The sequence below is a fragment of the Crotalus tigris genome, unplaced genomic scaffold (assembly GCF_016545835.1).
Source record: "Crotalus tigris isolate CLP2741 ecotype Arizona unplaced genomic scaffold, ASM1654583v1 scf7180000024306.450007, whole genome shotgun sequence".
In the NCBI taxonomy this organism is placed as follows: domain Eukaryota; kingdom Metazoa; phylum Chordata; class Lepidosauria; order Squamata; family Viperidae; genus Crotalus; species Crotalus tigris.
In genome coordinates this window covers 278,039-301,305 of record NW_024100478.1, presented here as the reverse complement: position 1 = coordinate 301,305, position 23,267 = coordinate 278,039, and the positions used below count along the sequence as shown (strand labels likewise).

Genomic DNA, 23,267 nt, shown 5'->3' with positions numbered 1-23,267 from the left:
GAATCGTCATTTCTTGCACCTTGTTGCTGTTTTTTTCTCCTCTTAACGTGAAGAAATCCTCTAAAAAGTGCAGCTTTGACTTTTTAAAGAAACAGCAATTGTAATGTTTATCAAGGAGAGATGGATTTTCTGGCTAATTCAGCTTTTCAGATGGCTCAGATGTCAGAATAACTTTATTGAAGAAAATGTTTGTTATATTTATGTGCTGCTGGGTTCCATGTCAAGTCCCAGCAGTTGACGAGGATCATTTTCAAAAAAAAATTGGAAAAATATAAAGTGGAAATTAGTCAAAATACACAGGTGAACAATATGCACAATGATGTCCATTCATCTGTCAAGCACCCACTGGAACGGTCTTCGGTAGCTTCCCAAAAGCAATCAGTGAAGGTGCCCATCTATATTCCAGATGAAATTTCCAGTTGGAAAGGTTTTTTTTTTTTTTAATTTTGTTTTGCATCCATCCATATGACATTCTTCCAGTAGACTTTCTGCCTCATCCAGGTCCCTTCCAACTCTTATTATTATTCTGAATCTGAATCTAACAGTGAGAACAATCAACCAATGGAACAAATTGCCTCCAGAAGCTGTGGGTGTTTCAACACAGGAGGTTTTTAAGAAGACACTGGACAGCCATTTGTCTGAAATGGTATAGGGCAGAGGTGTCAAACTCGTAACATCACATGACGTGTCGCGACATATTGCGACTTTTTCCCATTGCCGGCAATGGGATGGGCGTGGTTTTGCTATGATGCATCTGGCCCATGGGCCAGCATTTTGACACCCCTGCTATAGGGTCTCCTACTTGAGCAGGGGGTTGGACTAGAAGACCTCCAAGGTCCCCTCCAGCTCTATTCTGAATCACAGATGGCCTTTCTAAAGTGTAGATGTGTAGTAGTGTTCTTGGAGAGTAGAAGCTGTCTCCTTGCAAGCCTGCCATGAAGACCATTGGTGTTTGGTGTTCTGCTGATGGTGGTCTGACACTTAACATTGGCCAATGCAAAGGGGGCCATTCATTCATTCATTTATTCATATATTCGTCTAATCCAGTGGTTCTCAACCTATGGGTCGCGATCCCATTTGGGGTCGATCGACCATTTTTCGGGGGTCGCCAAAGGCGGCGTTTCGCCATTTTCTCCCCTCAGGGGGCGGTGCCGCGCATGGGGGCGCCGCCGCGCATGCACGCTGTGCATGCGCATAACGTTTTTGTGACGAGGGTCGCCGTCACACAAACGTTGAGAACCACTGGTCTAATCGGTTTGATTTCATTTCTATAGCTGCCAATCTCAGTAAACAATTCTCGATGTGGCTGACAATTCAAGTTCTTTACTGTTGCATCGGGATTCTTTGAGATGTCTTATTCTTGGTATGGTCTTGGTTGGTTGATCGGCCACTCCCAGGGAGGTTACTGGTAATCTTGAAGTTACAACGGTACTAAAAAAAAGTGACACGACAGTTGCAGCATCCTCATGGCCAGGGGTAGGCCACCTTGGCTCTTTTATGACTTGTGGACTTCAACTCCCAGAATTCCTGAGCCAGCATGGTTCAGCTTGGAAACCTCTCCCTTTCCCCTCAGCGTGGCTGGCTCAGGAATTCTGGGAGTTGAAGTCCACGAGTCATAAAAGAGCCAAGGTTGCCTACCCTTGCCCATGATCATGTGATCAAACTTTGGACGCTTGGCAACTGGTAGATATTTACGATGGTTGCTGTGTCCCGGGATCATGTCATCACCGTTTCTGACAAGCAATGTCAGTGGGGAAGCCGGATTCACTTAACAACTGTGTTACTAACTTAACAACTGCAGTGACTCACTTAACAATGGTTAAATTTTGGGCTGAATTGTGGGCATCAGTCAAGAGCCACCAGGAACAAGGGTGTCGAATTTCCTCCATTTGTATACCATCTGCTCGACCGTGAACCTGTGGAGTGCAAAGTCTTGAGAAATAATTTTGAAATCCTTTCCAGCCTGTTCAGCATCAAAGGCTGTTTTTCTGAGGTCTTCAGGAATCTCCTTTGTTCAGGCTGTGACATGCTTCCACCTAATTGTGTTGTGGAGATCAGACTTCAAAATAAGGTGGAAACCCCCATAGTCAACATCTGATTATCATCCTGTTGATTAAAACCTGCCGTAAGTCACTTTTTTCATTGCAGTCTGACTTCAGTTACTAAACAAATACTCGTAAATCAAGAACTACCTGTAACCACGGCATCTCATATTTATATATGTATTGAATTTCTTTGTTTTATGATGTCGAACTTGTAGAAGATTGGCCTCTGCTCTCTGTTATTTTATATTTAAGAATGGGGTTTTGGCCTGCTGAAATACTCAGTTGTTGAGATACTGCTCAGTTACTACAAGATCAATATCCAGGAAGTGGAACCCAACTTATTGGAATTTATTCAATTCAATCTAGGCATCATCCAGCTCCAATTGACGCTGGGCAAATCGCAGTATAATACCGTAAGACAATACCAGATGGGATCCAATCACCGTATGCAGTCAAACGGCAGGATTCAGGTATTTGCGATCACATAATCCTGATAAAAGCTTTCCAGAAAATATTGGATCTTCCCCCCCCCCTTTGGACTTAGATTATTTGGTGTTATTTGCCTTGCATGTATGCGGTAGTCACAACGAAGCCTATTGTACATAATGTTGATTTATTGTGCACCATAAAAAAATCACTCTTAACTCAGAGGTCCCCCACCTTTTGGGCACCAGGGACCGGTTCTGTGGAGAGTTTTTTCTGCAGACCGCAGGGTGTGTGCTTTTGTGTACTGCCTGCATCTCGCGGATGGGGCTTTGCTTGTTTGTGCGGACCGGTTGCTGGCATGCGGTGGCCCAGTACTGGTCCACGGACCGGGATTGGGGACCTCTGCTCTAACTTATCAGCACGTGACATAGAAACTTTCGGACTAACGAAAATCTAATTGTAACTGAACCAAAGATTATATTCAATCAGCTGTCTTAGTGTGACCCATCCTTCCGAGGTCAGGAAAGTGAGGACCCAGATTGCTGGGGGCAATATGCTGACTCTGTAAACCGCTTAGAGGGGACTGTAAAACAATATAGCAATGGCAATAGCAGACTTATATACCGCTATGAAGCGGTATATAAGTCTAAGTGCTATTGCCATTGCTATATTGTTTCCAGTACGTGTGCTTTAAAATAAAGGAGAACCTAGAAATGTGTTTTTCACCCACTTTTAATTTTCTGTCTTTTTCCAGATGAGCCGTCCCTGCACCCCAAAGAATGGTAGTCTGATGTTGTAAACATCCCCGACTGGCAGCTGGGAAACATAGCTTTCAGTCCGATGTTTGCTACTTCCGGCTACTTATAAACAACGCTGGAAGGAAAAGATCCATTATAAAGAGGCTTTGTTTCAAAGCTGGCAGGTACTGAGGTCTGCCTGTTTCTTCTGGGATCTATAATAAAGGCTTTGGCTGAGAGGAGGGAAAAAAAATATCTGGCAATATGGATGATAAAATTCTCCAGTTGACTTTAAAGGGGAATGTCAGATTTTTCTGGACAAGTGCCTGAGTGATCAATTCCTGGGGGTTGATCTATTTTTCCTCTCCTGGATTTGTCAAGATCAGTAAATGTGGTTAACACATACTGATAGTTCTCAACTTAAAACAGTTTGTTTAGTGACTATTCAAATTTACAACACAGAGTAGAATAGAGTAGAATAAATAGAATATTGAGAATAGAACAGAAGAATAGAATAAGAATAGAATAGAATAGAATAGAATCTGGAAGGGACCTTGGAGGTCTTCTAGTCCAGGGCTTTTCAACCTTTTCACCCATTGTACCACTTTTAGGATATGGCAATATCTGAGTACCACCAGTCGCCTAGCAAGGTGTCAAAAACATGATGACCAAAAAAAAAAAGGGAAAAAAGTAATAAACTACAGATAGTCCTCGATTTACAACAGTTCACTTAGTGACTGTTCGAAGTTACAATGACATTGAAAAATTGCCCCCCAAGCCACAGCCAAGCAAGACACCTGCCTGCCCACCCAGCGGCGCTCTTCCTCCTGTCCGAGGTTTTCATTGTGAGAATTTCTGTTGAGGATTGGCAGCAGGGGTGGGATGGGGGGTGTTTGGTTTTTATTCCCCCCGTCTGCTGGGTGGTTGCAGCAGGTTTTGGTCGCTTCACATGACCCTGGGACACTGTGACCGTCATAAATATGAATCAGTTGCCAAGCATCTGAATGTAAATCACAAGACCCTGGAGATGCTGCAACATTCCAGCTGATTGGCACTTCTGGGCTCAGCAGAAGCACCAGGATCAGTGCTGCTTTCCAGCTGGAGCCTGGCGCTGATCCTGGCACTTCCACTGAGCCCTGACAGCCCCGAAGAAACGCCGATCAGCTGGAAAGCGGCACTGATCCTGGCGCTTCCGCTGAGCCCTGACAGCCCTGCAGCTCCAGCCATCTCTCGCTCAGGCTTGTGCGGTGCTGCCATCGGTTCAGCTCATTCCCCTCCCCCGCTACTACTTTTCTAGGATGGTCACGTATCACCTGCCAGGTACCAATGTACCACAGGTGGTACCCGTACCACGGGTTAAAAAGCCCTGGTCTAGTCCAGCCCCCTGTTCAAGCAGGAGGACCTATACCATCTCAGACAAGTGGCTGTCCCAGTCTCTTCTTAAAAACCTCCAGTGATGGAGCGCCCACGATTTCTGAAGGCAAAGCTGTTCCACTGGTTGATTGTCCTCACTGTCAGGAAGTTTCTCCTTAATTCCAGGTTGCTTCTTTCCTTGATCAGTTTCCAACCACTGTTTCTCATCCTTCCCTCTGGTGCTGACCCCCTGACCCCCTCTGTCTTGTGGCAGCCCCTCAAATACTAAAATGCTACTATCATGTCTCCCCTATTTCTTCTTTTCTTTAGACCAGGCAAACCCAAGTCCCGTAGCCGTTCTTTATATGTTTTAGTCTCCAGGCCTTGGATCATCTTAGTTGCTCTTCTCTGAACTTTTTCCAAAGTTCAAATAGTGACTTACGAGCATTTTTCAAGATTACGACCATTATTATAACATGTCCAATTTCACGAGCTCAAAAGTCAGACGCTGCTCAACTGTGTCACATTTATGACGGTTGCGCTGTCCCGGGGTTCATGTCCCCTTTTGTGACCTTCTGACAAACAAAGTCAATGGGGAAGCCAGATTTGCTTAACAACCGCCTTACTGACTTTAACAATTGCCGTGATCCACTTAACAGCTGTGGGCAGAAAGGTGGTAAAATTAAGCAAAACTCGCCTGACAAATGCCTCCTTTAGCAACAGAAATTGTGGCTGGAAATGGAGGACTACCTGTACAGAGTTAGGCCATTGATCATTATGGGCAGCAAAAGCCAATTGCAATGCTATTAGCCTTGAGGCAGAGATTATTGTAAGGTCTATCCCAGGGGTAGGCCACCCTGGCTCTTTTATGACTTGTGGACTTCAACTCCCAGAATTCCTGAGCCAGCCACGCTGAGGGGAAAGGGAGAGGTTTTCAAGCTGAGCCATGCTGGCTCAAGAATTCTGGGAGTTGAAGTCCACAAGTCATAAAGCGGCCTAGGCCTAGGCCAGGGGTAGGCCACCTTGGCTCTTTTATGACTCGTGGACTTCAACTCCCAGAATTCCTGAGCCAGCCACGCTGAGGGGAAGGGAGAGGTTTTCAAGCTGAGCCATGCTGGCTCAAGAATTCTGGGAGTTGAAGTCCACAAGTCATAAAGCGGCCTAGGCCTAGGCCAGGGGTAGGCCACCTTGGCTCTTTTATGACTCATGACTTCAACTCCCAGAATTCCTGAGCCAGCCACGCTGAGGGGAAAGGGAGAGGTTTTCAAGCTGAGCCATGCTGGCTCAAGAATTCTGGGAGTGAAGTCCACAAGTCATAAAGCGGCCTAGGCCTAGGCCAGGGGTAGGCCACCTTGGCTCTTTTATGACTCGTGGACTTCAACTCCCAGAATTCCTGAGCCAGCCATGCTGAGGGGAAAGGGAGAGTTTTCCAAGCTGAGCCATGCTGGCTCAGGAATTCTGGGAGTTGAAGTCCACAAGTCATAAAAGAACCAAGCTTCCTATCATCTAGGCCAGGGGCAGGCAACCCTGGCTCTTTTATGACTCGTGGACTTCAACTCCCAGAATTCCTGAGGCAGCATGACTCAGCTTGGAAACCTCTCCCTTTCCCCTCAGCATGGCTGGCTCAGGAATTCTGGGAGTTGAAGTCCACGAGTCATAAAGGAGCCAAGGTTGCCTCCCCCCCCCTCTATCCAATTCTCCCCCCCCCCAATTTTTGCTTTAATATATTCCCTCTAAGACCGAGTAGTGCTATTTGCTTATTTTCTCAAACAGGAGACCCTGAGCATTTCTGCTTCTTAAAGATTACAGTTTTGGACAACTTGAGAAACACCCACACACTTTCGTACATTCATTAAGCTTCTTGGCATCCCGTTGAGAGCTGAATGATTAGGGAAAACAGAGACAGAATACTTCACTGACATCTGAAACTTAGGAATAGCACTATATGCTCCTGAACGTTTGGATGTGTCCTATCTTTTCCTCTATTTGTTTATTGTTGTCACATGTGCATGCTGCCAACTCTTTTTACAAGTTGACTTTAGTCCGCTGTGTTATGGTCACACACATCTCTCTCAAATCAGTGCATCTCTACTCAATTACCCCATCAATTTTTTTTGTGGTGGGGGGGAAAAATTGAAAAACAGAAGGTGGCAGCTGCTGTTTGCTCCTGAGGAAAAGAAGATATTAAATTGCACAAAGAAACAACTAGCCCTTTGCATGTTTAAAGACACAAATGTTCTAGTCACGGGAAGGTGCAGTCGCATCTGAAATCCAACTTCCGAATAAGCTGGTGATGACTAATTACAAAGCAGATTTCATATAAATTCAAAAGGTTAAATGTATTTGGGCGCCTCCATCATAGCCTTACTTAAATACGTAAAGCATTGAAGAAGCCATTATCACTATTTAGTTGGAAGGACAATGAAATATTAATATTATTAATTATTAGAGTTTTATAGCCCACTTTTGGGCCCCTTTGGAGATCCCTAGTAGCCCAAGGAAAGATCCGCCAAGTTACTCATGTCTTGGTTTGTCCTCATGCTTTTGTTAGCTATTCTGTATCTTTGGTTTACAGAATCCTACATGTTTTCTTTAATAGCTGAGCATAATTTTTATTCCTTTGTTCTTGCTGTGATGTTGTTTTTTAAATATGTCCTTCAGCGCTATTAAAAACTAATAAATATTTAAAGGAAGAAAAAAGTACAGTCCCCGTTTTTTTTCTTCGCCATTTACAAAAATGTCTGTTGCTTTAAATGTACAGGCAGTCCTCGACTTACACCAGTTCATTTAGTGGCGGTTCAGAGTTACAACGGCACTGAAAACGTGACTTGGGCCCATTTTTCAGAGTTACGACTTTTGCAGCCTTCCCCATGATCAGGTGATCAAAATGCAGACGCTTGAGAACTGGTTCATACTTATGACCGATGCAGCATCCGGGAGGGGGGGATATGATCTCCTTTTTGAGAACTTCTGACAAGCAAAGTCAATGGGGAAGCCAGATTCACTTAAAGACAGGTTACTAACTTACCAGCTGCAGTGATTCACTTAATATCTGTGGCAAGAAAGGTCGTAAAATGGGGCCAAACTTAAGTTTTCACAAACGTCTCACTTAACAGAAATTTGGGAGTCTATTGTGGTCGTATGGCTGAGGACTACCTGTATTCTGAACGTTGCGGTTGCTTGTTAACGGCGTTCAGGGGAAAGTTCAGGTTTGATAAAGGAGGCTTCGCTTTTATTTCTTTTCCTTAAATTTGGCATAGTTGATGTCTGAAAACATTGCTGCTGATTCTTAGTTCATGCAAACATCCAACACTCGGCTTTTATCACATGAAACGGCTGGGCTGCAGGGGTAGGCAACCTTGGCTCTTTTATGATTCGTGGACTTCAACTCCCAGAATTCTTGAGCCAGCCGTGCTGAGGGGAAAAGGAGAGGTTTCCAAGCTGAGCCATGCTGGCTCAGGAATTCTGGGAGTTGAAGTCCATGAATCATAAAAGAGCCAAGGGTGCCTACCTCTGGCCTAGGCCTAGGCCGCTTTATGACTTGTGGACTTCAACTCCCAGAATTCCTGAGCCAGCATGGCTCAGCTTGGAAACCTCCCTTTCCCCTCAGCATGGCTGGCTCAGGAATTCTGGGAGTTGAAGTCCACGAGTCATAAAAGAGCCAAGGTTGCCTACCCCTAGGCTGAGGGGAATGGAAGTTTACTTCAACTGACTTGGAATGACGAGCCTTGCTGAGCATCCCATGTTGAGGACAAGGCAGACCGGTCATCTGCTCGAATCCATTCCTTTTAAGTGAGGATAAACAACTACCAAAAACAAAAAAACCCTACCAAAGTGACCTCTCTGGTCTGGGAAATGCAGCCATTTTGATTCTACGGCTGGCTTTTGTCCATCAGCCCAGAGTGTTAATGCAGGCCTTCACAGGAGTGTGAAGTTCAGGAAAATTGTAGCATTAGCATTAGATCTTCCCATGCTGTGTAGCTAATCGGGCAGCAAGGGATGTCTCTGGCAAGTACTTCAGCGTCTTCCCGTGATTCTCCCAAAGGTGCTTTTTCAAGAGGCAACTGAACTTCCTTTGTTTTTCTTTGAAGACATTTCACTTCTCATCCGACAGTTCTTTTGTCAAAACTGAAGAATCTTCTTGGATGAAAAGCAAAATGTCTTCAAGGAAAAACAAAAGAAGTCCAGTTGCCTCTTGTAAAAGCACCTTTGGGACAACCATGACCTGGATGATTGGGAATCTCCATAGACACTTCCCATGTGGTGTTTAGAGTCTTTCGGTCAGGGGTCTTCAAACTTGGCCCTTTGAAGACTTGTGGACAACTGCCAGAATTCCTCAGCCAGCGTGCCAGAAAGTAACCTTAGGGCTACTATATTAGATAGGTGCTGTCTAACAAATGAAATTCAATGGTGAAAAAAGGTTCTACATTTAGGCAAGAAAAACCAAGTGCACAGGTACAGTTTAGGTACCTAGTAGTAACTGAGAGGAATCTCAGAGTTCTAGTGGAAAATCACTTAAATATGAGCCAGCCGTGTGCTGCAGCTGGGCTGCATTAACAGAGGGATAGAATCAAGATCACGTGAAGTATTAATACCACTTTATCATGCCTTGGTAAGGCCACACTTGGAATACTGCACCCAGGTTTGGTCACCACGATGTAAAAAAGATGTTGAGACTCTAGAAAAAGTAGAGAGAAGAGCAACGAAAATGATCAGGAGACTGGAGGCTAAAACTTAAAAGGAACAGTCGCTGGAATTGGGAATGTCTAGTTTAATGAAGAGAAAGACGAGGGGGGACATGAGAGCAGTCTTCCAATATCTTGGGCTGCCACAAAGAAGAGGGAGTCAAGCTATTCTCCAAAGCATTTGAAGGTAGGCTAAGAAGCAATGGAATCTAATCCAGGAGAGAACCAATCTTAGAACTAAGGAATTTCCTGAGAGTGAGAACAATTAATCAGTGGAACAACTTGCCTCCTGAAGTTGTGAATGCTCCAACTGGAAGTTTTAAAGAAGAGATTGGACAACCATTTGTCTGAAATGGTATAGGGTTTTCTGCCTAAGCAGGGGGTTGGACTAGAAGACCTCTGAGGTCCCTTCCAATTGTGTTTATTCTATTTGTCCTATTCTAATTTCTATTCTTCTATATCTGGATTGCAACAAATTATTGCCACTAGATGGCAGTCAAGAAATACAAAAATCTCCGTACTTTGCTGTGCTTAGTGACCAGGAGGATTGTTGCAGACCCACTGAATGTTAATAGTGAAAACATTGTCTTCCAGTCTTAACTTTCCATTCATGCATTGCTGTTTTTCATTCTTTCAAAGTTGGGATGTAGCCTTTACTGTCAAATAAGGGGGAGGCGGGGAGGGTGAGAAACTCGACTGAAACTTAGTAGCAAATACAAACTATTCAGAACAATTGTTGAGTAACGTATGACAATTCTTTTCACTGACATTCTACCCTGGTCAGTTTGTCACCTCTGAGGCTTTTCAAGTAAAATAAATTGTCCTTAACAATCTGGCTGAATATAAATGGAATAAATGAGTATACTGCGTGCTGTGTCTACATAAACATTTGCAAGGCAGCTCAACTCCTGGAAGTTTGCTAAACATTTGAATGTGGGCGCTTTTTGGCAGTACAGAAATGTGAGAATCCAGTGTGTTGCATTTTGATTAAAACTACAGTCCATTCCAAAAGAATTTGACGCCTGATGGGTACAGAGAGTCTTCCATGCAGTTTTCTTGGCATTAAGGAAGCGGCTTGCCCGATTTCCGTTTTGTTATCACAGCCTTTGGATCTCCTGGTGGTCCCCCATCCAAGCACTAACTGCGTCCTTTTGAGAAAAGCGGTCAATTAACTGCTACCAGCTGTTGTAGTATGTACCACCCTTCCACGTTCAGTGTGATGCGATTTGGGGAACTCCCAATTTCCAGTCCGCAGAAATCCAGCGCAAATTCCCTCCAGCTGCTTTGAAACTTTCTAGTAGCCACTAGGAGGCGCCATCACCGCGCAGGCGCACCATGGGGAGACCTGGCTCCGCCCAACCGCGTTAAGCGAAGGGGACGGCCCCGCCCTCCCCGCGCGCAGCTCTGACGTCACTCGAGGAAGCTCAAACCGCCGCCATGTCGGGCGCCGCAGATTCGCCATAATCCCGTCCGGCAGCTTCGCCCGCCGCCATTCCAGAGCGGCCGCAATTAATATTTATACGGGTCGGGGCCGGCTTCTTTTCCAGCTTTCTTTTTTTAAAGGCGCTTCCTATCCCTCCGGGGACTCCGGAAAGGCGCATCGGCGGACGGCGCTTTTCCGAGGGGACGGAAGTGCGCCGAGCTTTTTTCCCCCTTCTCTTTCTGGCAATTGAAAAGGAAAATACCCGAATTTTCTTCCTGCTCCGCAAGCCCGGACTGCCATGGCGTCTCTTTCGGCCGGTGAGTAAGGAGGGGGCGGCTCGGGCCCGTCCGCGCCAAGAACCGAGGCAGGAAGGCGCGCGGCGGAGGGATCCCGTGCGGACTGGCAGGGGCCGCTCCGCACTTCCGGTTCTCTGTCGACTTTGCGGGGCGGTTGAGTGGCAAGCGGGAAGGCGAGTCAGACGCACGCGTCGAAGAGAAACCGGAAGTATCTATATCACCTTCAGTGCGCCTCTTATCAGACCTCTTTGCGATGGAAGAGCGAACTCCCAGCTTCCTCCGCTCGGAAAAGTAGCACTGGGACTCCCATCCCCATCATTCCCAGCCTCCTTAGTCCATATTCAGGAGTCGGTCTACTCCTGCACACCTCACATGCTCGCCAGGTGGCTGATCATCCAACGTTTTCCCTTTTTTTAACCCTGCATGTGTTATGCAGGATGACCCGTGTAGATATATGCGTGTAGGTGTGGAACCAGGCTTCCCACCCCAACCCGGACGACACGCAGAACCGTGATTTAAAAATCCGCCGCTCTTCCTCTGTTGCCTTTATTTAGTGGTCGATGAACGGAGCTCAATCTGACCTCCCCCCCACGCGCCCTTTCTTCTTTTGGCGCGCGGCTTGCCGGGAGTTGAAGTCCAGCCCGGGGCATGCTGGGAATTGAAGTCTGGCTCTTACCTGAAAGTGCAGGATGCCACCTTCCCTCCCTCCTTCCGGGGTGGCCCTTGGAAAACATCAGACCGCAGCCCTGGTTACGCTAATCCAGGGCTCTTCAAACTTGGCCCTTTTATGACTTGTGGATTTCAACTCCCAGAATTCCTCAGCCAGCGTGCCTGGCTGAGGAATTCTGGGAGTTGAAACCAACAAGTCATAAAAGGGCCAAATTTGAAGACCCCTGTTCTAGTCTCTCCAAACTTGGCAACTTTAAGACTTGTAGACTTCAACTCCCAGAATTCCCCAGCCAGCGTGCCTGGCTGAGGAATTCTGGGAGTTGAAGTCCACAAGTCATAAAAGGGCCAAGTTTGAATACCCCTATGCTAATCCGTTATAACAGTCAGCCAGGTGTTTAGATGGGATTTGGTGTTTTATTCCAGTTGTTGAGCCTTTTCCAAGGATCTGGTATAGGCAGATGTCCTTTGGTGGCGTTAAAGGTATCATCACAGGATGGAAGCTGTTCCGAGTAAAGCTGCCTATTGGGTTCAAGGGATGCTCCAGATGTTTTGGGATTGCACCCAAGGAGCCTGTCACTATTGGAGCTACCTTGGCTTGTTTTTGCCACAGCTATTCTATTTAGAATAGAATAATAACTTTAGTGTCATTTTGAATGTACACTGATCGGCATACATTAAAATGAAATTCCGTTGCATACAGCTCTCAAAGGGTCACCACCTCCGATATACACTACATAAATATGACAAAAAAATTATACAGAATTATGCATATTCCCACATGTATTATATGACATATTTCTGTTTGCAGGACTTTGTATTTTGTTATCTTCTCCAGTTCTTTCTCTTCTGTTCTGCTGTCTGCATTTACTGCCACGTCCACTATCCAGACTTTTTTTTATTTTTGCAATAGTGGTGAATTTTTTGTCTTATTGAAAGTTGTTACGTATAGTGTGTTATGTGGCAGAATTCCCTCACATTTTTTCTATCTCTTATTTATTCTGCTGCCTGTATTTTGTTTATATACCTATCTAGTAACTAGATAGGTATATAAACAAAATACAGGCAGCAAGGAAGAATAAGGTTCTCCATCGAGCATTGCTATATTGTTTTTGTGATTAATCACTATGCTTTAATTATGTTCAATTCGTAACAATGAAAATACACCCTGCATATCAGATATTTACATTACGATTCATAACAGTAGCAAAATTACAGTTATGAAATAGCAATGAAAATAATTTTATGGTTGGGGGGTCACCACAACATGAGGAACTGTATTAAGGGATCAGGGCATTAGAAAGGTTGAGAACCGCTGATCTGGTTACCTATCAATCTATCTCATACAAGTGACTCTTGATGTCTTATTATACAATTAAAACAGACAAACCCCACCAAACACCCTCCCAGGCACCCAAAAGAAGAAGTGCCATGGTTTTGAAGGAAAGAAGATTAATCTAACCCAGTGGTTCTCAACCTTTTTAATGCCGCGACCCCCAACCGGTCGTAAGTCGAGGACTACTCAACTGATGCAGCACCGTTTGCAGAATGGGACTTTTGGTGGGCTCAGCAGGGCAGAGACAGCCTGGATGGACAATTCCTAATGGCTTTTGAAAGCCAATAGAATTAGACTCTATTCAAGAGAGTCTATTCTATTGGCTTTCAAAAGCCAATAGAATAAAAGGGAGTAGCACAGCTAAGGAAAAGGGGGAAAAAATGGCGGACTGCGTTGTTTGGCGACCCCCGTGAAATGGTCGTTCGACCCCAAATGGGGTCCCGACCCACAGATTGAGAACCACTGATCTAACCAATATAGCACCATAGTAAACTAAATTACACTGAGCTCTCTTTGACTGGTTTTGTCGTCTTGAAACTCATTAGTGTGATCCCAATAGGTCACAGGTTCCAGGTGCCTGGAAACACCACACATACCGCTCAATTGTCTAAAAATTGAGAAATGACATACTGTACTTTAAAGTCTCTGCCCTGACAACGTAGTTAAGTTAGAAGCTGGTCCCTAAATACCATTTGGAAAGAAGCCCAAAATACCTGCCTTGAATGTGCATCCCTTGCTTTCCTCCTCTCTCATAAGATGATTCCCAGAATCAGAACCCACCAAAGTTGCTGTCAGATGCTTTTCGGTGCTGCTTCCTTTCTTTCCATTTTCATGAGCTAGTCTAGGTCAGTGTTTCTCCACCTTAATAACTATAAGAAATCTGGACTTCAGCTCCCAGAATTTCCCAGCCAGCATGAGAATTCTGGGAGTTGAAATCCAGACCTCTTAAAGCTACAGTGCTAAGACTGGAAAGCTCTCTTCTAGGTTAGCATTTTCAGCTTGTTTCTTTTTTAAAGTTTTCGGTGCAGTTGCAGTTGAGTTTTCTAACGCAGTGGCCACTAGAGGCCGCTGTTAACATTCTGAAGACAGCTACTTCAAAAAGATCCACTTGGGATTTAACTTAAAAATCAAAACTGTATTTAACCAGTTAGGTTGTTTTAACTCTTTGTCGGGCTGTAAGATAGATGATAAGGAATTATGCTTAAAACAAGTCTGCAATTTTCCAGAAATTTCAGGGTAGACGCATTTCTTTTTTTTTTTAAAAAAAATGATGATTCTTGAAAAGCACTGTGTTAATTCTAGCAATGGCTGCAGTAATAAAGAATGCTGCAATGTATGGCTGTGAAAGTTGGACCATAGGAAAGGCCGAGTGCCAAAGAATTGAGGCCTTTGAACTATGGTGTTGGAGAAGACTCCTGCGAGTCCCCTGGACTGCAAGGCGATCAAACCGGTCAGTCCTAGAGGAGATCAACCCCGACTGCTCTTTAGAAGGCCAGATCCTGAAAGTGAAACTCAAGGACTTTGGCCACCTAATGAGAAGGAAGGACTCACTGGAGAAGAGCCTAATGCTGGGAAATATTGAGGGCAATAGAAGAAGGGGACGACAGAGAATGAGGTGGCTGGATGGTCACTGAAGCAGTAGGCGTGAGCTTAAATGGACTCCAGAAGATGGTAGAGGACAGGAAGGCCTGGAGGAACATTGTCCATGGGGTCGCAATGGGTCGGACACGACTTTGCAACTAACAACAACAATAAAGAATGCAGAGAGCCAGTTTGTTGTGGTGATTAAGACATGGGGCTAGAAATTGGGAGACCAGGAGCACAAAGCCAGCTGGATGACTTTGAGCTAATCACTTTCTCTCAGCCCTAGGAAGAAAGCAATGACAAACCAAACTGCTTCTGAAAAACCTTGCCAAGAAAACTGCAGGGACTTATCTGGGTAGTCTCTGAAAATTGGACTTGATTGAATGGAAGAGGGAAAAAAAACCTCACAATGAACTCAGTGTCTAAGATAGAAATAATCTACTTAATCCTGTATTCATACATACCAAAATAAATCTCGTACCAATTTATTAAAGGAAATAAAGCACAAAGACACCTTTTATCACCAGTATCTTTCCGGGATCAGGAAACTTTGCCTGTAGCAAACAGCCTTGAGGAATGGTTTTGATGGAGACCAGGCTGAAAAAATAACTGTACTTAAGGCCAAAAAGAAGGGTGGGAGCTCCCAGTATTCCCCAGCCAGCATGGGAAAATTATTGGCCTAAAGCAAGGGGGTCTTCAAACTTGGCCCTTTTATGACTTGTTGAATTCTGGGAGTTGAAGTCCACAAGCCATAAAAGAGCCAAGTTTGAAGACCCCTGGCCTAAAGTCACCCAGCCGGTTTTCCTGCCTAAACTGGGACTAGAACTCACAGTCTCCTGGGGATTGGCCCAAAGTCACCCAGTTGGCTTTCATAGCTAAGGTGGGACTAGAACTCATGGTCTCCTGGGGATTGACCCAAAGTTACCCAGCTGGCTTTTATGCCCAAGACGAAACTAGAACTCACAGACTCCTGGTGATTAGCCCAAAGTCATCCAGTTAGCTTTTATGCCCAAGACGGAACTAGAACTCACTGTCTCCCATCTCCTAAGCAAACACCTTAGCTACTACACCAAACTGGATGTTAGGAAGCCACAATAAAAGAAGGTTGTCCACTCATATCCTGCTTGTGAATGTTCTAATGCCCAGATGCCCTTGGATTGCTACTATATGATACACTAGACCAGTGGTGGTGAACCTATGGCACAGGTGCCAGAGGTGGCACTCGGAGCCCTCTCTGTGGGCACACACATTGTCTCCTCAGCCCTGCCTCCCCCCACAGCCCCATCCTCACCAGCAGCCCCCCCCCCGGAGGAGAGTCGCCCCTGGGTGCGGCCCACACGAAGCAGTGCAGCCAAGTACATGGTAGCCGGACAGTGGGGACAAGACTCTGCCCTTGTACCCCGTTGCACACAGATGACGCTGTGGGGCATGGGCAGAGGGCGTGGCCACCATGACGCTGCTGAGTTGCTTGGGTGATCTGTGGCGGGCAGTGGAGGTGGTAGGTAGCCCAGTGGGCAGGGCAGAGCGGGGACAGGGGTGGGGAGGTGGTTTTTGGGCAGTCGGTCTCTAAAAGGTTCGCCATCACTGCACTAGACTGAATAGATCTTTGGCCTGATCCAGCAAGATTCCAACTTTTCTGGTCTAGCTGTTAAGAATAAGAACGGCTATTTTCTACTTTGGAAGGTGTCAACAAAGACAATCAAAAACAGGATAGTCACATCATTAGAATCTGTTCATAAGGATGTGAAGTCCCAGTTGCCAGTTTTTCGCTGGTGATGGCCTTCATATGCATCAAGTTCCTCCCAAGGACCTGGGATGTTGTAATGCATTGACATAGTATATGTACAGATCCTATCAGTGTCTCCTTTTGCAACCGAAAATGAACATTTTGTCAAGGCCCAGATTTTCTATGTGCCATCCAAGATTTTTTGGTATGGCTCCCAGTATGCTGATAACCCCTGGGTCACCACGGCTGCTTTATGCCATAATCTTTCAATTTCTTTTCTTTTTTTATTAAAAGTTTTAAAGATTTTGTACAATATATATCCCAAATCCCCCCTCCTCCACTTCCCAGAGCTGATTACAGGGTTACAAATAAACAATCATAATCTAACTAACATTACCTAACTATACAAACAGTCAAATCATAACATGCTTTAACTCCTTTTCAAAGTAAATATTAACAAATTAAATACAAAAATAATAATATAATTAAACCATAAAACTAAGAGTAAGATACATTCTACCATATTGAACTATTAGTAATAATCTGAAATTTACTCATAAGCTAGATAATACTTTTTAGTCTCATATTTATTCTGAATATAATCTATCCATCTTCTCCAAACCGAAATATATCTTTCTTGTGAGCAGTCCTTCAAATAAGCGGACATTTTTGCCATTTCTGCTAAATAATCTTTCAGTTTCAATTTTCAAACCTTGATACTTTAAGGCAGAGGTTCCCAACCTTTTGGGTACCAGAGACCCGTTACATGGAGAGAGGTTTTTCTGCGGACCGGAGAGGGCGTGGTTTTGTGTGCTGCCTGCATCTCACGGATGGGGCTTTGTTTGTGCGGACCAGTTGCTGGCATGTCACGGATGGGTACCGATCCATGGACCAGCGGTTGGGGACCCCTGCTTTAAGGTCTTCTTTTTTAAAAAAAAAAATAGTATTTATTAATTACAGTATATAGTTAGTCACACAGTCAGTCAGATATTTAGACTGGATTTGACAGTTTTATCCACCTTTTGAATCTTCCCCAAGGACGTGGGATAATGAGGGGGCCTTGATGCTCTCTGAGTTTTGCTTGTTTTCTTGCAGATGTTTCATTACCATAACTAAGTAACATCATCAGTCCCTATCACGGATGATGTTCCCTAGTTAGGGTAATGAAACATCTGCAAGAAAACAAGCAAACTCAGAGAGCATCAAGGACCCCTCATTGCAACTCTGAGCTACAAATATTCTCCTCATTGGTACATGGGATCATATTTTATTTTTTTATTTTTTATCATGCAGTCGGCCAGATGTTCAGACTGGATTTGGCATTTTTGTCCACCTATTGAGTCCTTCTCAAAGACCTGGGATAAGCAAACGTGAATGTTTGATGGTTTCAGATATCGTCACAGGATGTAAGCTGTTCTTAGTAAAGCTGCCTTTTGCAATTGACCGATGGTGAATTTGTCAATGCCGATGGTCTTCAAGTAGGGCTCCAGATGTTTCGGGATTGCACCCAAGGTGCCTCTTACTTTTGTACTACCTTTGTTGGCTTTTGCCACAGCTGTTCTATTTCTGTCTGCAGGTCTTCGTATTTTGTTATCTTTTCCAGTTCTTTTTCTTCTCTTCTGCTGTCTCCAAGTACTGCCACGTCCACTATCCAGACTTTTTGTCTTTCTTATTGACAATTGTTAAGTATGATGTGTTATGGGGCAGATGCTTCTCTGTTTGAATTCTGAAGTCCTCAGCATTTTATTAAGGAGCTGATCAAGTCTTTATATAGGGGTGCATACATTCGATAAGACAAGACACCCTTAAAATATGTTGCACCTCTTCCTTTCACACCTGGGTTTCTTTCTTAACAATTGCACTTTAGTCAGGGACATCCATGTACAGCCCTATTTTTCCTAAAACGGCTATTACTATTGCTTCAACTTTGCTTTCTTTCGCCACAATTGTTCTGTTTCTATTTGTAGGTCTGTGTCAGGGGTTCCCACCCCCCTGGAGGTGCGAGACGATATTCCAGGGGGTGTGAAAAGTTGGGTTTTCAAAATTATAGTGTATAAGCATAATTTGTTGCCGTTATTTCGAACTTTTGTAAGGGGTGCGAGAATATATCAGAAGCGTTCTAGGGGTGCAGGGTTTAGAAAAGGTTGGGAGCCCCTGGTCTATGTATTTTGTTATCTTCTCGAGGTCTTTCTCTTCCATTCTGTTACCTCCAGGCACTGCCACGTCCACTATCCAGTGATCCGTTGGTCTATCTCAGTGATGGCGAACCTTTTAGAGACCGAGTGCCCAAACTGCAACCCAAAACCCACTTATGCATCGTCGGGTGCCGGGTGGGCGTGGCCCATTGGGTGGGTGTGGCTGTGGTGGTAACAGCAGACTGGGTGGGACTAAAAAGTTTAATCAATCAATTCCAACTTTGCAAGATCTTTTTTTTTTCCCACAAGAAGTTGAAATTGACTGATTGATTGAACCTTTTTTTTTTGTACACGGCGCTGGAAGCCTACAGCGAAAAGGTTTTATAAAACCCAGATGAAGGCCTAGGACTGGGGCGACAGCGCGCGTGCCCACAGAGAGGGCTCTGAGTGCCGCCTCTGGCACCCATGCCATAGGTTCGCCACCACTGGTCTATCTTATCAACAGTTACTCTTTCTTACCGACAATTTTTTTTATTATTGTAATTATCTTTACTGTTGTATTGGTTCATTGTGAAATGAGAGTCTGAATGATATTGATCTTGGTTCAGTGGCTGCAGCTTCCTTCTGGTAGCACTGTTCCAATATTTGAGGGGCTGCCGCAGAGACGAGGGGGTCAACCTATTTGTCAAAGCTCCAAAAGGCAGAACAAGAAGCCATGGATGGAAACTAATCAAGGAGAGAAGCAATCCAAAACTGAAGAGAAGTTTTCTAACAGTGAGAAAAATTAATCAGTGGAACAGCTTGCCTTTAGTAGTTGTCAGTGCTTCATCACTGGAGATTTTTAAAAAGATACCTGATAGTCATTTATCTGGAATAATGTAGGGCAGGAGTAGGCAACCTTGGCTCTTTTATGACTCGTGGACTTCAACTCCAAGAATTCCTGAGCCAGCATGGGTCAACTTGGAAACCTCTCCCTTTCCCCTCTACATGGCTGGCTCAGGAATTCTGGGAGTTGAAGTCCACAAGTCATAAAAGAGCCAAAGTTGCCTACCCCTGGTGTAGGGTCTCCTGCATGAGCAGGGGGCTGGACTAGAAGACCTCCAAAGGTCCCTTCCAATTCTGTTATTCTGTATGAGATGACACAGGGCAACTGTGTCCATCTTTACACCGAAGTGAGTCACACTCTGTTCACTGACGTTTCTTCTCTAACACGTTTGCCACAGTTGTTGCTCTAGTTAGACAAATCTTATGATAATACAGAAATAACGATAGCAGATAATTAGATTTATTTTCCAAAAGCTTTCATGTCATAAGAAAGTTGTCTGGAATAGTAAATAAGGTTTTAGGTTTGTAGGCTACAAGAAGATTGCGTACAGCCAGCTGAAATATTTCGCCAGTTCTATGTCTCCTTAGCGTATCTGCATACTTAATTGATTAACAGCTTCTTGGATTCTCTGCATATTTAATTCTTTGTCTAATTAATTGCTCTGTTGACTTCCCTCCTAATTAATTACCCACGGCCTCCTCATCAATTCCATTCATGCTTAATTTGGAATACTGGTTATTTGATTCTTTACCTTTAATTGGCTCTTTCATTTATTGTCCTGTAGATTCCCAGCCTAATTATCAGCTGATTTATCCATTACATTTCACATATTTATTCAGATGCTACAGAGATCAGCAGCAACTTTATTATTAATAGCAGCAATAATTATTTATGCAGTGTGTAGCATAATTTCACTTTTTTTCAGATTTTGCAGCAAATTTGTAAAGAAAGCACTTTGGCTTTTCTTTTTCGGAATTTAGAGGCAGGGCCCTAAATAGACTGAAGATGGGATAAGATTCTGTGGGATAACAAGTAAAAAAAAAAAATCTAGTTTTGACAGGTGATGTCTTGACTCCACTTCATGCTCTGAAACAGAAGTTCCTTCTTTCGTCTCTCTTCTGCTTGTTTACTCGTCACCACAGTCTTCAAAACCAAATGTCAAGCAGTCATCCTGCATGATTTAATCATTCCAGTAATTGGATGAATAAGAATATAGGTAGTCCTCAATTTTTGGCCCTAATTGCCAGGCTCAATTATAGTAATAGGTCAAGGACTACCTGCCTTCCTATTTATTCAGTTAGTGGAATAATTGAGCCCAGCAATTATGGTCATAAGACACGACGGTCGGAAAGCAAGTCATCATGTGACTAACCTGATTTTTACAACTGTGCTTTGCAATGATTCTTAAGCAAATGTGGCAGTCACTAAAGTGAACACTGGTGTTCTATTGGTTGCTATGGGTGGTTTTTGATAGAAACTGAAAAAAAATGCCCTTCTTCTTCAAAAAAGAAAATGGAGCCGAGGTGACACAGCAGTTAGAGTGCAGTACTGCAGGCCACTTTAGCTGACTGTGTTCAGCAGGTCAGCGGTTCAAATCTCACCGGCTCAAGGTTGACTCAGCCTTCCATCCTTCCGAGGTAGGTAAAATGAGGACCCAGATTGTTGGGGGCAATGTAAATATATATATATACATTGCTTACTGGTGTACACCGCTTAGAGAGTGCTTGCACTTAAAGCGGTATATAAGTCTCATAAATAAATAAATAATAAATAAATAAACATCACAAATCACAGTTATGTCACTCTGGGACACTGCAAATGGCTCTAGATATGAGTTGGTTGCCAAATGTCCAAAATGCAATCTTATGACAGGATGGTGTGGTGGTGGCTGCCGAAATTTTGGAATATGTATCTTTTGAAAGGTCTGTTAAAACTTTAAATGGACGCTCAGTGTTTAATTGTTGAGCCTAATTATTATTAAGTACATCAGATAGTAGCACTTATCTAAACGTTTTAAAAATTTTTTAAAAGATAAACCAGATTAGCTTGTGTGGTGATTGGATAGGAGACCACCAGGAAATCCCGGAGATTAGGCCAGACTAGGAATTTGGTGGTGGGGACATCCTAGAAAAAGGATAAACCACTTTCACGTTGTTGCTTCTGGGATGTTTTTTTCCCACCCAAAGTTGCTCATCTGGCCTACATTTCTGAGATCACCAGGCGGAGTTCCCCATTCAAGGTAGATGCATGGGTATACCATGAGGTGGCGCAGCAGTTAGAGTGCAGTACTGCAGGCCACTTTAGCTGACTGTGTTCAGCAGGTCAGCGGTTCAAATCTCACCGGCTCAAGGTTGACTCAGCCTTCCATCCTTCCGGGGTAGGTAAAATGAGGACCCAGATTGTTGGGGGCAATGTAAATATATATATACATTGCTTACTAGTGTACACTGCTTAGAGAGTGCTTGCACTTAAAGCGGTATATAAGTCCCATAAATAAATAAATAAATAAATAAATAAATAAATAAATAAATAAATAAATACCAGTAATCCTTGACTTACGACTGGTCCCTTAATGACCGTTTGGAACCCCGGTGGTGCAGTGGTTAGAATGCAGTATTGCAAGCTGACTCTGCTCACTGCCAGGAGTTTGATCCTGACTGGCTCAAGATTGTCTCGGCTTTCCATCCTTCCTAGATCAGTAAAATGAGAACCCAGATTGTTTGGGACAATACGCTGACATTGTAAACTGCCCAGAAAGTGTTATAAAGTACTATGGGGCAACATGTAAGTCTAATTGCTATTGCTATTGCTATTGCTGTTTGAAGTTGCAACATATTCCAAAAAGTGACTCTCAGTCCATTCTCAAAGTTAGCATTTGCTGTATCATCTCCCATATTCGCTTGGCAACCAGCTTACATTTATGACCAATTGTAGTGTCCTGCAATCTTCTTATTATATTTTGTGATATTTTTTTTTTTTTGCCATTTTCTGGCAAAAATCGCCTACCGGATAAGCTGGATTTGGATTTGTGACCCTATGATTTATTTATTTATTTGACTTATATACCGCTTTAAGTGCGAGCACTCTCTAAGCGGTGTACACCAGTAAGCAATGTATGTATGTATGTATGTATGTATATATATATATATATATATATATATATATATATATATATATATATTTACATTGCCCCCAACAATCTGGGTCCTCATTTTACCTACCCCAGAAGGATGAAGGCTGAGTCAACCTGGAGCCGGTGAGATTTGAACCGCTGACCTGCTGAACACAGTCAGCTCAAGTGGCCTGCAGTACTGCACTCTAACTGCTGCGCCACCTCGGCTCATTTGCTTAACGACCGCAGCAACTTGCTTAATGACTGTTGTGAAACTGTAAAATGGAGTCCAGTCACGTAGTGACACGACTTGCAACCAAAATTCTCCGTTGTGGGTCGTAAGTTAACTGTGTAACTTTATAGTAGATTCCCGAACGAACTCTCCCAATTAAAAAAATTAATAATAACCAACTTGGTTTTTTTGTTTTATGTTTTCCAGGGAACAGATCCATCTTCATGTGTAAGCTGTGTAATTTATTTTCTCCCAGCCAGTCCGAATTGCTGTCTCACGTCTCTGAGAAGCATTCCGAAGATGGGACCAAGGTGGATGAAATCATCGTTCTGCTCAAGCCACTCACGACGCCCAGCAATCCGAATAAAAACGGAGAAGGTACCAGCCCAAATCAGCCAAAGATGTGAACCCTTCTTGCACTGTGGCAACCCTAGGTTGTCCTAAATTCCTTCAGCCTTAACGCAACCAAAGCGTCCGCTCAATTCATAAGAGCAGCGGGTCTTTGTGTGTTTCATGCAATTCCGACTACCGTGATTAAATGTCTCTGTGTAAGGCGAGGAAGGCTTTGAGGGTCTCCAAAGCAGCATGCCATGTGGTGGGCTTCCATCATGGCAATAGAGCAGTGGTTCTCAACCTTTTTAATGCCACGACCCCCCCAACCGGTCGTAAGTCGAGGACTACTCAA

General features: G+C 44.0%; 1 protein-coding gene and 1 long non-coding RNA gene across 3 annotated transcripts in view; both read left to right on the top strand.

The window, feature by feature from the left end:
• The first annotated feature begins 1,757 nt into the window (after positions 1-1,757).
• LOC120299665 lies at positions 1,758-7,261 on the top strand. The gene is made up of 2 exons (XR_005554467.1): positions 1,758-3,393; positions 6,335-7,261. It is a non-coding gene; the product is annotated as an uncharacterized LOC120299665 (long non-coding RNA).
• A 2,313-nt stretch (positions 7,262-9,574) lies between these two features.
• ZFAT (zinc finger and AT-hook domain containing) overlaps positions 9,575-23,267 on the top strand; it is a 159,894-nt gene continuing 146,201 nt past the window's right edge. For both annotated transcript variants that reach the window (XM_039324690.1, XM_039324689.1), the window contains exons 1-2: positions 9,575-10,986; positions 22,790-22,960. In XM_039324690.1, coding sequence (XP_039180624.1) covers positions 10,968-10,986; positions 22,790-22,960 — 190 coding nt within the window. In that variant the 5' untranslated portion in view covers positions 9,575-10,967. The remainder of the gene's footprint in view (positions 10,987-22,789; positions 22,961-23,267) is intronic.